Source organism: Tursiops truncatus, chromosome 10 (assembly GCF_011762595.2).
Source record: "Tursiops truncatus isolate mTurTru1 chromosome 10, mTurTru1.mat.Y, whole genome shotgun sequence".
Taxonomy (NCBI): Eukaryota; Metazoa; Chordata; class Mammalia; order Artiodactyla; family Delphinidae; genus Tursiops; species Tursiops truncatus.
This window is the reverse complement of record NC_047043.1, coordinates 70,003,253-70,019,842: the sequence shown is the minus strand read 5'-3', so window position 1 is coordinate 70,019,842 and position 16,590 is coordinate 70,003,253. Positions and strand designations below refer to the sequence as shown.

Below are 16,590 nucleotides of genomic sequence, written 5' to 3'. Positions count from 1 at the left end.
GCTCAACGAGTGCAGGTTCTGTCCACTCATCTCCAATCACAGCAGAGAATGGTTGCTTTTCAGAGCAGGCATCATCCTGTCCAATGAAATGGATATCTTTATTTTCATAGTCTTTACAGAGATTAGAAAGAGCAGAGTTTCACTCATCTTTGCCTGGAAAATAACTTTGCATTCAGAACTGTACCAAGAAGAGAAAAACAGAGGAGGATTTTTTTCCTCCATAATTTGATTTACCCCAAAATTCCTGTGTTGAGGACAATTATCAGAGGTAAGAGAATGAATTTTAAGGCTCCCTTCCTTGTAATTCCATCTTCCTTATAATTTTCGTAGCATGTGCAGTCATGAAATAACCAAGAGATTATTTTTACAGCTTTTAACTTTACCATGATTCAAGCATAAATATATTGCAATTTAATAATGTTAATGAAAGTAACTTGTGATGATGGGGAATATATAGAAAGGAATGGAATGAAAGCACACTTTAGCCCTGATCTTCTGAGGGAAGGTATTTCCGAAAATGTCTTTTTTCAAGTTCACGGGGATTCTTAACAAAATTTGTCAAGACAAAATTTGGCATTTGAAAAATGTAAATTTTATAGGCTATTTTACTCCTTTGTATAAACAATACTTAGAATTGCTAGCAATCAAAATGAAGAAATTTCCTTCCAGTGGGACTACTCTAACCCACTTTTAGTATGTGACCATTTTGTTAAGTGTAGATTTAAATCATGTTGCATTATGTGTGGCCATGTAAGCTTCTAAGGGAATCTTCTAAATGTTATATTTCTAAGACCTGCCACTGTGCCCTGGACTTGGGTGCTTAGTCCATACTGCTAGTGCAGTATTTTCCACAGTGTGTTCCCTGGGATATTAATAGGATGTTATAAAAATGAGTGTTGGAGTTAAATAAGCGTGGGAAATGCTGATTAACCGAAGTTAAAGTGGACTTCACAGAGCATTTTGCAAATTCTAGAAAGAGGATTTCCCAAATTAATTTTACCTTGGAACATTTCCCCCACTTTACTCCCAGTCCTTTTTCCCCCAACAAGAGTACTTGTAGAACTGGTTTTCTCTGGAAATACTTTTGGAAATGCTAGGATTACACATAGTAATAAACTACCACAAAATTGGTGGCTTAAAACAACAAAAATTTATTGTCTGACAGTTCTGGAGGCCAGTTATCCAAAATCAAGGTTTTAGCAAGGCTGCACTCCTTCCGGAGGCTCTAGGGAAGAGTCCTCCCTTGTCTTTTCCATTCCAGCTTCTAGAGCTCCAGGCATTCCTTGACTTGGTCTGCATAACTCCAATCTCTGCCTCTACCTTCACATGGCCTTTTCCTTCTTCAGAGTCTGTGTCTCTGATCTGTATGTCTTTTATAAGGACCTTTATCATTGGATTTAAGGTCCACCCAGATAATCCAGGATGATGTCATCTCAAGATCCATAATTACATGTGGAAAGACCCTTTTTTCAAATAAGGTCACATTCACAGGTTCTAGAACATGGACGTATCTTTTTGGGAGCCACCAGTCAACCTACTGTAGATACTATGAAGGTTTTTCAAGATTGGAGGATACTTAAGAAAAGCCTAATTCAAGGACAGGGAACCAGCTGTGCACATGAGGGTGAAGGTTCCGGGTTGGGTGTTCTAGATGCAGAGATCCAAAATTGGCATACAGTTGTTGTGCCTAGCAGACATCACCTCTTTATCTTGCCAATCTTCTCACCAATTCTGGATGTAGCCTCAGGATCCTTCTTAACAAAGGGCTCTATAAAGCTACTTCCCGATCAGCTGGAGTGGGCCTGTGAGGCAGGAGAATCCCTGAGGTGATAAACAGAGCAGGTACTCTAGAGGCATGAACAGACAGTCTCATTGAAAGAGTTCCATAAGAGGCTAAGGAATTCAAACTTAATGGACATGGGGCACAAACATATTATTTTGTCCAGCAAAACATGTATTCCTCTTAGGGAGTGCTTCGGGGGTAGGGTGGAGGTGTTTGTGCATGTTTCTGGTCCTTTATGTGCTTTGCCGCAGGATCCAAAGTGCCTGGTGAGAAGAAACTTAGGAGGGAAGAATTGCCCTCCTGTATGCTCCACTTCTAAATCTATAGAAGAAATTGGGACTATTCTGGTTAATGGTGACAGCTTCTAAAAGACTCAAATTCTGCTTTCTACATGGATATATATGAATCTGGCAGTATGTTTGTCCTGACAACATCCTTGCTCATCTTGTCTTTTGTATAAATTAGGTTGTATTTGAAATGCAGTGAAGTGGCAAGCTCACTTGGTGCATTTGGTTTCCCCATCATCAGAAGGTTGTAGTTTCTAGACATATTTTCCCCCTTCTGGCTCAGACAGTACTTCCTTTTAGATTACTGCTCTCATTTCTGGGCATTTCTTGTGTTTCAGCTAGATAGGATGCTGTCAGCACATTTCTCTCCTCTCTGTGTAACTGGTAATTGTGAAAGGTAGGGCTATGATTTTTAGTTATTTTCTATCCAAGACACTTCTGTTTGCAAGACTAAAAGTGATGCAAAGTGCTATCTTTCCCCCCTCCTTGTGTTGCAATGAAAATACTGTTTAAATGGGTAAATGCCCAGTGACCAGGTTTGCTTATAGGATATCAGGCTGCTCAGAAATAATAGTCCCTTAGTATGTGGGTGGTTTGATGCATTCCAGTGTTGTAGAATATGAACTAACAAGATAGAATCATAAAATCACAGAATGTCAGAGTTGGAACTGGAACAGTAAGTTCAATTTCCTCATTTTACAGATGTTGAAAACGGTGGGAACTCCCAGTCACCAATTGTTACTCTTTGAGCAGCTCACTTGTGATTTCTGTCATAAAATTGTAGAACTCTAAACAAAGAAACCACTGCTGGAAGAAGAATACAGTAGAATATTATTGACCCATTGCACACATGGTAAATTCACACACATACACACAAAAATTTTCCATACCAAAATGTTCCCTGCCATAATAGTGCTTTGATCACGGTAGATTGTTTTCAGGAGCAATGATGGTGAACCCGGAAAGAGATGGTTGTTTGTTTCCCTTTAGGGAAAAGAAATGACCAAAGAATGTATGTAGCATGGTTTTAATTTTTAAAACATCATGGCGGGTTTTGCTTCTGGTTTAATTGGTTTTTATAGCAATCGTCTTCACTCCTGGAACTCAGTTTATTTCCAGCTCCATGTTCCTTAGTAACAAAATGCTTCCAAGTTGGAAGAGTCTATAACAAGTCCCAACAGAGAAACAATTGCTTACTCTGGCCAAGGTGAATTTGCACAGGGTTTGGTGGTACCACCCATTTCACAATCATTTATGCTCTACCTAAAAGTCAATGATGTGAAGCCTCAACTTGGCTTAAAAGTGAATGTGTTCCTAAATTCAGCACACACCCTAGTGGGGTGTGTTACAGTGGAACTTCAGTAGTCAACCTTCCTTTCCTTCAGCTATCTGTGTGAGTAAAAGACCTGTCTGAATATCTTAGGATAGAAGAAGTGTTTTCACTATTTTGAAAAGCAAACCTATGAAAACTATTTCTGTAGTAAATATTTGGCTCATGTTGAAACATCATAAGAATATGTAGATGGAATGGTGTATACCTATAGGTGGCATTTTGCAGGATTTTCTCACTGATGACATTTTGTTCAGTGCATTTTAGACATGGATGGAGACTAGAGCTATTGTATCCTGCCATGTGTTATATATTACATATATTATGTATTTATGTGATATGAGACAGCAAACATATGATTTAATTGTATATATATAATAGTTATATAAATGTAAATATATTTATATAAATATATATTATATTATCATATAGAATTTAACATACGATATATAAAGATAGACATAATATATACATATACATTATATATGATAAATATATAAATCACAGTACTACCATGTTAGCCTGGAGATCCCTCAGAGCATCTATGTTTTCACCTATAAACAATACCTACCAATACCAGTATATCAGACAGGATAAAATACATCTCATAATTTAAGCAGTTTTACATTTCTTTGCTTCATGCCATATTCCTCTTCACTCCTGTGGTTGTCATTTATACTACTCAAATATTTCCAGCTTTCCTCCTTTTGAGCTTGATCCAGAGTAGGCCCTTTGGAGTCTGGTAGACATGTGCTCCAGTCTTGTCTTTGCCACCTGTAATCTGTGTGGCTCTGGGCCTTGAAAATGGAGAGCATTAACTCCCTGTCTCAAAGTGCACATGGGCACATGAAACTGCCCCGTGGGTGTTAGCTAATGTTACCATCATTGTTGTCAGTACAATTAGCTTTCAATGGTAGCTGCTAGAATATAACATATAGTACTCTAATGACTAAATTTGCCAATCATATATAGATGATGGAATATATTATTTATCATGGTAATCGTAATTTATGTTACTATTCAGTATTAAGCAGTAGCCACTGTTCATTGTTTGTTTCTACTTTATTTCTTAGTACATTTTAATAAAGCACCTTGCAAGTCATGTTTCGATTAATCCTTGGGGCATTGGTACTACTATTATCCTCATTTTATGGGTGGGGAAACTAAAGTTTTGAGAGATTGTATCTTTTTCTAGGTCATGGTGAGTAAGTGGAAGGTTAAGATTTGAACTTGAGGAGTCTAGCTCAAGAGCCCCTACTTGTAGCTATTACTCTTTCCTGCCTTCCAACAATGTATTTTGCCTTAGTTAGCTTACAGGTGGAATTTACTAATGTGTTAAATTAATCCTTGTTTTTATCACTTATATGACTGAGCATATAGTAGGCATTTAATAAACTCTTATTTATTTGCTTATGCATCTTTCCAGAAAAATTCTATGCACACAACAAGCAAATTCTCCTTCTCTTATTCCCCATTGGAAACATATTATGCATACAGAGACACACATAGCATTTTACTTTTGGCCTCCACAAAAGTTTCCTGCAATTTACCTTTTGTCTTTTTTCATGAAAATATTTTCATTTGTATTTAATCTTATTTGTCTATCTTTTCCTTTATGGTATCTAAGCTTTTTCTCTTGCTTAGAAGGACTTCCATGCTTCAAAAGTAAAAAGAAGGGCCCCAATATTTTCTTCTAGGACTTTTCATCAGGAATTTGTTTTTGTCATGAGGAATTAGGTAAGGATTTACCTTTATTATTATTTTTCTGAATGGGTAGTCAGAGTTTAGCCATTATTAATTGAATAATCTATTGTTTTTTACTAATCTAGTGCCACTATTATCATATACTAAATTTCTCTAAGTATGTGAATCTATTTCGGATTTCCTCTGTCTTTTTCTTCCTGTATCAATACCAAACTGTTTTAACTTCAAAGCTTTAAAATATGTTTTAGTGTCTGGATTACTCACCTCCTGACATCATGAAAGTTTCGAGTAGGTGATGACCTTAGAGGTCATTGAGCAAAGTTTTGTTGGTTTATAGAGGAGGTAGATGAGTCCCTAAGAAGCAAGTGACTTTCTTGAAGGTCTCACCCTCAGGTTTTGGCAGAGCCAGAAATGAACTTGGGATGTAGGCTGGAGTGGATCTTGAACTAGAAGATAAGGCTTTAACACAGTCTACCACATTAGCCCTGAACGCCCTCTGAGCTTCAGTGTTTTAACTTGTGAACAGTACCTACCTCCTAGGTGGCCCTGAGGAATGTATGAGGCACCCTGGTTCATCACCTAACAAACTGCTAGCCCCAGAGGATGTCTCACATGTATCTCTTGACTCTGAGCCAAGGCCTTCTGAATCTAATCCAGTGGTGTGTCCCCATTTCACCAGACTCAAACATTTCATATCTGTGCCATGCCTTAAAAATGTGATTGTGAAAAGATACTCGAGAACAATCTTTCATAAAATTTTCTGAAGGGTATTGTTGTGTTCTTAGAAAAATACGGGTTCTGTGGTTGGATAGGTTTGGGAAAAGTAAGTAAGGTCTCGGCTGTGGGACTTCAGAACCTTTAGTATGATAATGTCTACCATAAATCGGGAGAGCTAGCTGTGTTTCCCAAGTTGACTTGATCATAGAACGAACCTCCACTCCCCCAATTAATTTTTGCACAACACCCAGGAGGCTTTCAAAGAACAAATACTGTTTACTTTAGAGCAGTATGTCTCACTCTTGGGAAGAAATTCCTTTTAAAGGAAAAAAAGAACATTATAGACACCCAGTATTGTTTTATGTAATAATTATTACTAACGTTACTTAATTAGGTACAAAGATAAGACTAGGTATGCTTATAGCTCTTACAGAGCTATGAAACCAAATCAAAATTACACACTAAATGAAAATACAATGTCAAGGCCTATAAACTTTAAATGAATTATATTAACTTTATATGGAGAAGAATTGTGTTTGCTGGATGTAAATTTATACCTGATATGAATATGGTGCCAACCGCTGTGGCTCAGATGCTCGCTCAGAAGTCTGCATGGTGGTGTGCTGTGTATTAATCTAGTTTCCTCACTGATTGCTGTTTCTGTAGTACTGATAAGCCCCTTGTTTGCATGTTCACCATTATATCCTGTGGCCAAGATTTGGAGGAGGGAACATATCAGAGAAATAAGATATATTTCTTCTATGCTTTCTCCATTTCATTCCCAAAGAATCTTAAGTGCAAATGCAAAGGCAGGTATTGAGATCGTTTAACAGTCCTTGATTATAAGGAGTTATTTATATAATCCAGAATAAGTTCGCTTTAACTTTGAGATAATCATTAAAAAGAAAATATAACATAAAATATGTCTTATAGCAAACTCGTGGATCCTTGAACATAGGTCCCCATCCTCCAGGAGTATGGGCCCTGATTTGAGAGACATGACTTTAAAATACAGGTTTAATTCTCCTTTAAATAAAAGGACTGTGGTTTCTAATTTGTTAGTCAATTACAAACATGTCACACATACCTGGATGGAGGTTACTTATTTGGATTTATTGAAAATAACTGACCTTGAGATACAAAATGATTACTTAATCTTGGTACCAAATTATCAGTGATTTAAGTTCTTTGGGTTCAGTGATAGTTTAGAAAGTTGATGGCATATCTAAGTAGGACCAATATTTAAAATTTTTCGTGTTTAAATTTAATGTGCTTACTTGAAGGGAAAGTGCAATATGAATGATACATGGTGTTTTCTTAAACTTGTTTTTTTGGTAATAGTAAATGTTTTGAAGACGGGCTTTTCAAATGTTAGGAGGTACTAAGATTGATAGCTTTGCAAATTGGTTTTAAGTATTTTGAATTTATAACTATCATCATGTTGCAAAATAACATTGACTTTGGAATGGCTTACTTCCTTTTGTAGTAATTCAAAAATATTATGACAGCTATAGTTTTATAGTGAGCATAAAAACCAGTGAGGTAAGTTCAATGAGGTAAGGTTAGTGTTGGAAGTTTTATTAACAAAAACTTTAAGTATTAACACATGAGTTACAATTCCCATGTGTTTTCAGAAATTTGCTGGAACTGAACTGAACATTAAATTTTGAACTTTGGACTAGTCACTTAAAACCACCTAATTTTAGTGTAAGAAGTAGCCAAAAACTTAAGTATGAAAACAGGCTTTATGAAGTTGGCTGGATTATTAACCCACATATGATATGAATCCTTCCATGTAGGTGATACAAAGCATTCTTAACCCAGTATTATTTTCTTCAAGTAGGTGGCATGTGGGAGTTGGGTATAATTTTTTGACGGGTAGGTAAGACAAAATGCATCTTTACAACCTGAAAATTTTAACTGTGTTAACAAGTTGGTGATTGTAACTTAACTTTTATAAGCATAGCATGTGTTTATGCAATACTGAATATACCTGAATTTTATTTTTCGAATTGAAATTGTATGAAAGAACAGACTTATAATTTAAGAGAAAAGTATATTGTAAATTATGAAGCAATGTATAATACAGCCATTATTGTTACTCTTTGTGCTATTTAAATATCTTAAAATATAGTATAGATTTTTTTTCCTTGGTCAAATGTTTAAGTTTTGGGTTGCTAGATGAAAGCCAGCACACGGAATTGGGATTATCTAGTCTTTTTTTTACCCCGGTCATTATCACTCCATTGATCAACAGGAGGGTAAATACATGATTGACATTAACTGGTCGTCTTGAAGAGCTTAAGGGTGTAATTGATAAGATCATATCTCTTACTGCGAGGGGTAGGGAGACCTTTTAACTAAGACTGAAAACCAGGGACCCTTTTAGGAAAGGGATTTCTCTCAGTTTTCAGTTGTGTAGATGTCCTCTCCTCACAAGTTTTTGTTGACTTGATCTCACTGGGAGTAAATGCATCTATGTGGAAGTAAATCTGTAAATATGCAGAAGATGTCCTCATTAGTCTTCTGGAGGAATGTTGATATAATTACAGGACTGCTCGCCCACAAGTAGGTTAGACTCTAGTCCAGCTTCTCTTGTCTCAGGAGCTTCCAATTCTTATAGCCATTTACCTTTTTAATGTTTCCTAGCATCTCAAGCTACATGTACCTAATCCTGAACTCTTGATTTCTGACCTCAAGTCTGATTCTCCCTAGTCTTTCCCATAACAGACAATAATTCCACTGTCTATTCCAGCCAGTAACCCAGGAGTAACCTTTGATTCCTTCCTTCCTTCCCCCCTGCCCATAATTACAAACCCGCAGCTCTCCCAGCTGCCTCCTGATTGTTTCTCAAAATATATCTCAAACACAGCCACGTTCTCCTTCTCCACCACCTCCATCCTAGTTGTGGCAGCCAGTGTCTCTCCTCCAGATGACTGCCTGTCCCTGGCCTCCATACCTGCTCCCCCACCCCCGCAATGTCTGTTCATACAGTAGCATCAAATTGTCCCATCCTTGACCAACAAAAAGACTATTGTTTTTTCACAATTCCTTGCTTTCTGGTTCAACAAGGTATTCTATACTTACTGTGTACAGTTTCTTGCCACAGACCTAAAATCAATCATTTCTACAGTGAAACTGATTTGTTTTAGTTAGAAATGGTTTTAAGAGACAGTATTTGGGGTGGGCGATCATTGATACTGAGATGGTCACTTTTTTCTAAGCTTTTTTTAATGGACAAAGCTAGAACATAATATTTTTAAAAAGAATACATACCATGTGTTCATCCTTACTAGTATTACAAGGCTCTTTTTTAACGACTTAAATTTATTAAAATCCAAAGTTATCTTGACAGCAGAGGAGCATGTATAAAGCACAACTTATTTAAAGATCAGTAAAGACCATTTAGGGAATTCCCTGGCGGTCCAGTGGTTAGGACTCCAAGCTTTCACTGCCGGGGGCACGAATTCAGTTCTTGGTCGGGGAACAAAGATCCCACAAGCCATGTGGCACAGCCAAAATGAAACAAAGCAAAAACAAATCAATAAAGACCATTTAGTGTTCTAAGATGGGATAGTAAAGAGTAGCCATCAGTTAAATAAACCATTTTAATGAATATCAAAGTGTCAGTCCAAGTCTAATTTATAATAGCTGATAGACATTTGCTAAATCATGAATTTTATTATTTTGTATGTACCCAAACACACAATATACATTTTCACCAATAAACACAGATAGCCACAAATTAGCCTTTTTTCATCCAGTTTTTTTTTTTTACAAGGCTTTTACATATGTTCTTATATTTGTATTACTTTCCTCTTACCCTAAAAATCATGTTTACTGATAATATTTACGTAATACTTATTTGCTCTACCTCACCTCCAACTTCACAAATATATGGTTCAATAAGTCATGACCTGACAGTCTTGTTAAAAGGCTGTATCTCTAAACTAGGACAGTGCCTGGCACAAAATCAAGTCTTCGTATTTGTTGAATGAATGAATAAATACTTCTAGTTACTGGAGATAGAAAGAGCACCTACAGAGAAGAGAAATTTGAAATCAAAATAGGTGCAGAAGTCGAAGAGTAGAAAGACATAACCTAAGTGTAGGGTAAGAGATAGACACACCCTCATCTATAAGTTAATTTTTAATGGTGCAGTTCCTGAAGGTCATTTTTTTCTGAAAGGCAACTTTTGCTATAATTAGAGGTTAATTATATGTGGGGAGATCAAAATCTAAGGGTTGAAACTTTGGGGCTTATTGGAATCATGCATGGTCCAATATGGTAGCCATGAGCCATATGGGGCTATTGAGCACCTGAAATGTGGCTAGTTCTAATTGAGGTATGCTAAAAGTGTAAAATAAATGCTGAATTTTGAAGACAATACAAAAAATGTAAAATATATTATTAATTTTTTAATATTGATTACATGTTAAAGAGTAATATTTTTGATATAGTGTTATCAAAATTAGGGTTTTGATATAGGGTTAAGTTAAATATATCATTAAAATTAATTTTACCTGTTTCTTTTTACTTTTTAGACTTGGCTACTAAAATTGAAAAATTTCATATGTGGCTTGCATCATATTTTCATTGGACACACTGTCTTCAGTCTTGTTTCTGGAAGGGTGGAAGTGTCTGTGCAACATTTCTAGCCAATCCACACATCTCGAACACTGCCCATTTCACCAAGGAAAAATCACTCCTCACATCAATTATGTTAATTGACCAAATTTCAGGTACTCATCAAATATAAAGAATATTGAGGCACTTTTGGTAGTTGACTCTGGCATCTCAGCTTTTAACTGAAATCTTTCATAGGCTAATTAACTACCCCTGGAGAATTTTTTTGCATTTGGGAAATATACCCATCTACCCACCCACCCAGGCACCCCCTCCACATAGACACACATACCATACTGTGTATGCTGAAATATTTTAAAGTAAATGACAGACAATGTAACACTCTGGTACATGTTAGAGCTCAAAAACTTACTTGCTCGTTCTTCACTTTTCCTGAGGGTTGTTGATTAGCAACCTTTATTGCATTCCTACAGTGTATAAATCACTGGGTTAGAGGCTGTGGAAAGCAGAATAATAAAATATAATAATAATAGCAAAAATGTATTGAGTGCTTCTAGGTGCCAGGCACTGTGCTAAGTGCAATATATGTGTTATTTAATTTAATCTTTAACATAACTTGGTGAAAGAGGTACTCGTATTATCCACATTCTGCTCGTAACACCTTAGTGTTGTTCCTGACATTTGGAAGGCCCGTGGGTAAGTCCATGGCCATTGCCATGAGTTGCTTGAACACATATATTTGCAACGCAGAGACTTTGCAAAACAGAGTTGTCTACTTGAGCCACTTGTTGATATTGATACAAACTGAAGTTCAAACCAATGTGCTTAAGGAGACTCTTCCTCTTCCGTCTCTCTTTCTTTTCTCCCCAAGGTCTTGATCTTTAACCTCTGTGTTCACTCCCTAGGGTTCTGCTACTTCTTCCTTTGGGCTCTGGCCTTGGCCCTCTGACATTTCCCCCCTTCTTTGGAATTGGAGTGAAAGGTTAGGGGAAAGTAGATTTTGAGGTCTTAACACACATGGAAGGAGTAGATTTCGTTTAGGTTTATGGTAGTCTCTAAGACAGACCTTTCTAGCTTTAAGGCGCACACTTTTTAGTAAAACCAGGGGAAATTATTGTAATTATTGATGAGTGGTTTAACACATCATACTGTTATGTCCAACCCGTGTTAGGGATTGGGGGGCAGGAGGTTAGGGGGATCCTGCTTCTCTTGAGGATCCAGATTTATGGAGGTTCTGCCATCATCTAGCTCCACCATCTGGAAAATGTAGCCTTTAAGATCTCTGAGGAAGGGGAGGAGGGTGGGGATGGCATAGACAGGAAATGATGTATGTCGCTTCTGCTTACATTTCATGAATAAAACACATGGCCTCATCTTCCCACAAGGGGGCTGGGAAGGGAAATTGTTCCTGTGTTCAGGAAGGAAAGGAGAATTGGATGTGAGTGAGAAGTAGTGGTTACTACCACAGCAACTTTTAGATTTTAGGTTATTTTTAGTGTTTGTGTCTTTGGAAGCTATGTACTTTATGCATACTTCCAACTTTGAAACTGTCTCCTCATTTGAATGATTGCAAGTTGAATCAAATTCAAATATACACTTAACCCAAGTCTACTATTTGGAAAAACAAACAAACGACACTTTGAATGTGAAATAAAACTATATTGGGAGCTTTTGTGTATGTTCCAGTTTCATTTTCTTTTAAAGTTTTTCTTTGTGATAGCATGTTTATTCAATGCCTGAAGTGTTGTCGAGTAAGTAGTATTCAATCTGTGAAAATTTTCAAGTGGCCCCTTTTTCTCTCTCAAGTGTTTTTTTTTTCCTCAAGTGTTGCTGTAGTCATTTTAAGATTCAAGTGAACCATTTGATTTTTAAAAATTATTCATGGCACATCAAGTAGCACTTTGTGTTTTGTCACAATATTGTACCCGTTTCTGAAGGCCTATGTGACCTTATGGGAGGAAGGTCAGGAAGCTTATATATAGAACTTCTAGAAACATACCTCACCATTGGAACTGGTTATAATTCCTGGGTGATGACAATGAAGATTAATAATGTTTAACTCTGATTTTGGCAGTTTTTGCCCATTTCATTGCCATGGTCCTTTTCTTTCAAGTTATTACCTGGAACAGAAGTGATAACAAATGCTTCATGTTTCATACTGCCAGGTAAAAGGTTAAATTTTCATATGTTATATGCTTTTAAATATGCACACACATGCACCCGCATATACACACAAATACACAACTGGATCAGAAGGTAATGAGTAATTCTTCTAAAATGAAAAGATTGTCTTAGTTTTAACATTAGGTGACTAGTTCCCATGTGGTTAAGTCATATGTAAAAATTGGAAATTCAACCTATGGGTCTTTGTGCACTGACTGTATCATACAGTTCTAATTTCTTTTTTTTTTCTGGGAAATGATGGTGCTCTTTGCTTTGCCAAGTTTTGTTATTGAGTCGACTGCCAAAGTTTGAGAGAGAGTCAAGGGCCCTTAAAATTATTTGGTGTTGAGTGACGAGGCAGAGAAAGGTATTTCATATTCCCAAACATTTTAACTTTTATGTCTCTACCTGATGTTGGAATATAATCTAAACTTCAGGGCTTTTCTGATTCTTTTAAAAATGATGTACACTGTCGAGTGAGGTTCGAGTATTAGCGAGGGGAACTTTAATCCTACTCATTGTTACTCAGTTTGGAACTACATATTCTAATTTTTAATAGACTATGTTCTTTCTGGCCTGATCTTCCTTGTAGTTAAACTTCTGTGCATCAGAAGGTCCGTGTGCCTGCTTGTGGTTTTGCACCATCTGGAAGTTAAAATTTGACTTTAGAAATGATGTCATGCTTGCTTACTACAAACTGGGCTAATGTTGGTTGAGAATTGGATGCAGTTCAGGTCAAAGTTTTGTCTGAAAAAAAAGACCCTTAAGCTTCATTTCTTGATTCTAGGAGACTGTGCAAAGCTGTAAAGATAGAATGAAGGTGACTGAAGGGCACAATTCAAATTCCTTTGAAGCTAAGTACATGCTGTCAGGCACATGGAAAATAAACTCCTAAAAAGAAGACCTTAGCTGGCACAGACTCCCTCCTGCCATGTAGAGTTTGGGTGTTGTGAGTAGTGTGTTGATCACGACCATCTTTGCTCTCCATTTTATTCCTGGAGAAATAGTCTTACGGCTAAGGTTGCTGTTTATCTCTTCTGGGCTCAGTAAGATGGGGCAGGGCACTGATAGATCACACATAGCCAGAGGGCACTGCAAATGTTAAGCTTATTATTCATCAGTAGAGAGTCTCTTTTTCTAAACTCTCTCTAGCACTACTCACTACCTCCCATATTGTAATCTATTTAAATCATGGTTTTGGATATTGGGTGTTTCCTTCGATCCAGATACAGACCATTCATCTTTGATAGGTAGAATGTGGGGCTAATGGGACCACAGTTTTTTCTCAGATATACACTGAATCCTGGTCAGCCTGTGTGCAAATCTCTACAATCGAATATGTAACCCCTTCTAACCACTGCTGTGATCTACAGTGTTCAGCATGTTCCACCAATTTCCAGGGAACCCACTAAATGCCATCCTTTATGTATAAACTAAAAATCATATTTTTTTCACCAGATAAGAGGAAAGCTCAAAGAGAAGTATTGATGTTACTCCAGGTTGGTAGACGAAGATAACTTTAAACAAAGATAAGCCACTTGAGAATCTGGGATGTTTAAGCTTTAGTGCAATTGGCGTGAATTTTCACTTAGAAAAGGAGAGATCCCCAGGACATGAGTATCCCCTTCACCCACCCGCCTCGGCCTCTATGGCCATTATGTAAGAAGACACACAGCTATCAGATGTATGAAGAATCTGCAGTTCACACCCTCGGCAAGCACAGAATGTCCATCCTCTCTCATAATGCAGTCTGGGTCATTCGGCCAACTGGGCTTCAAGTACGCGTCATCGCTTTTTCCCTTGCTGGGACCTCCCAGCTTCATCCTCCTCTCTGGGACAGAAACTAGAAAACCTCCTCACCAACCTCCCCATCACCTTTGACCTTTAAAAACACAACTTTGGCACCCCTTTCTTGGAAAGGGGTAGGAAAAGGAGATTCTACTCTGGTAACTTTATCTCTAATATCATCATCCTTCCCTGATGTATTCTGCCTATGACTGATTTCTGTCTTTAAAATCATAAAATGTCAGGCACTTAGAGACAGTCTGTTCTTACCACTTTGTTTTATGAATGAAGAAACTGAGTCTGGAAGCCTGCGTGTGGGGAAGTGAGAGTTATTTGTCCTGATCCTCACAGGTAGAAGATGGAAGCAGAACCTGGCCTAAAACCTAAGTGTCCTCTTTCCGTTGTTCCCAGTTGCCTTTGACTTTGAGTCCTCATAGTATTTACGTATCTATTTATTTTGGCGTATTACAGTATTCTTGCATCCTTTGTAAACAACTTTTGTTTTTTTCCCCTTTCATCCAAATTTTACCTGCTGGTAGTGTAATGAGCAAAATGTTCAACAAGAATTGGTATCAGATGCAGCAGCCCCCAGCTCACCGCTGGCCCATTCTTTTTCCTCAAGACCACCTGTTTAAACTCTTCATGCCTGGTTATTTTGATATCTCTGAATAACATGCTTGCATCATTACTTCCTGAATGTTGATGTAGCTTCTATCTGTCCAATTCTTGGTACAGAAGGTGAGGATTAAAGTCTTCTATCACCCCCACGCCCCACATCACCCACGTAAACTTTTTTTGCACATGGTCTTTGGAATGTTAACATTGAAAAAATAAAGGTTATGTTTCATCATTTTATTACTGACACTTGAAAAGCAGAAATTGTAATAATCTAAGTTTTGAGCTAAGGTAGAAATAGGAATTTTTTTGTATGCTCTGTCTTTTTTTTTTTTTTTTACTTGGAAAGCAGTCTTTCATAAAGCTGGAGCATGAGTGTCATTTCCACAACATTTTCTTCTGGCAGCATTTACTTCCTCTTGGCAACACGTCTTTTTCTAATTTAGGAGTGTTTCTCAACGTGTCAGTCTTGTTCTCCCAGATATCCGTGGCATGGCTCATTGTACTCTCTGAGGAGAACATGAGCATCCCTGGAGGGTGCTGCATGAGACGTGTTGTACCCTCCCTGGGCTCTCAAAGACACACAGAATTAGTGTGCTTTTTTTTCCCCAACCTTTGGTTTTACAACGTGAGACATACTACTATTTCATAATGTCTTATTTCATATAAACCTTATATTTTAAAAAATGTATCACTGTTCGGGTACACATGCAACAGAACTTTAAGGTAGATGTAGGCTTTGAAACACCTGGAGGTGCCCATGAGCAGTGTTTGATCACACTGCTCAGAAGGTATACTGCTACCCCATGCTCCTCGCAGGGCAGGACTGATGGTTACTGATGGCCTCTCTGTAAAACTACAACACTTTTTCTTTTTCCTGATTTCAGGTAGATGCACTGAGATTACGACTAGAAGAGAAAGAATCTTTTCTCAATAAAAAAACAAAACAGCTGCAGGACCTCACAGAAGAGAAGGGGACACTGGCTGGAGAGATTCGAGACATGAAGGATATGTTAGAAGTGAAGGAAAGGAAAATCAATGTTCTTCAGAAAAAGGTGAGTAGCTGACATAAGCCCTTCAGATTGAGAATTGATAACATCCATGTTTTGTCATTTGAGAGAAACTTTTGAGCACGTGGAAAAGAAGAAATTATTGTTGAAGAATTGTAGATTAGGGAGTATAAACTTTAAATTTACTGGTATTTAACTTACTGGTGGTTGTACTGTGTCATTTTTAGCATGACCTGTTGAATTTTCTATTTGATTACCTAGAAACTAAATAGTGATTTTTTTTTCATTTACCATCTTAAACATAGAGATAATTGTACAAATTTAGATATAAAACTAAAATTTATAGTTAATTTTTCCTTTTTCCTTACTGAGAATTGAGCAGTGTGTTTTGTGGGTCTTAAAGGTATTTTAGTTGCATTTTGTATTTACATAAACTTTAGTAGCTCTTATCCTGTCAAACCCATACAGATTTTAGTGCGGGAATGGTAATGTTTACACCCATTACTTAATTGGAATCAGTGAGAGAATGTATAATAAGTTCTAATACAGTGACTTAACCCAGAAGATGCTTGACCTGGTTAGGGCTCTTTTTTCTTTCCTTCTTTCAGC

General features: G+C 37.2%; 1 protein-coding gene across 1 annotated transcript in view; it reads left to right on the top strand.

The window, feature by feature from the left end:
• The window catches only part of ERC2 (ELKS/RAB6-interacting/CAST family member 2), an 866,017-nt gene that overhangs the window by 356,231 nt on the left and 493,196 nt on the right, over nt 1-16,590 (top strand). Inside the window, exon 8 of the mRNA XM_073811247.1 lies at nt 15,859-16,026. Coding sequence (XP_073667348.1) covers nt 15,859-16,026 — 168 coding nt within the window. The remainder of the gene's footprint in view (nt 1-15,858; nt 16,027-16,590) is intronic.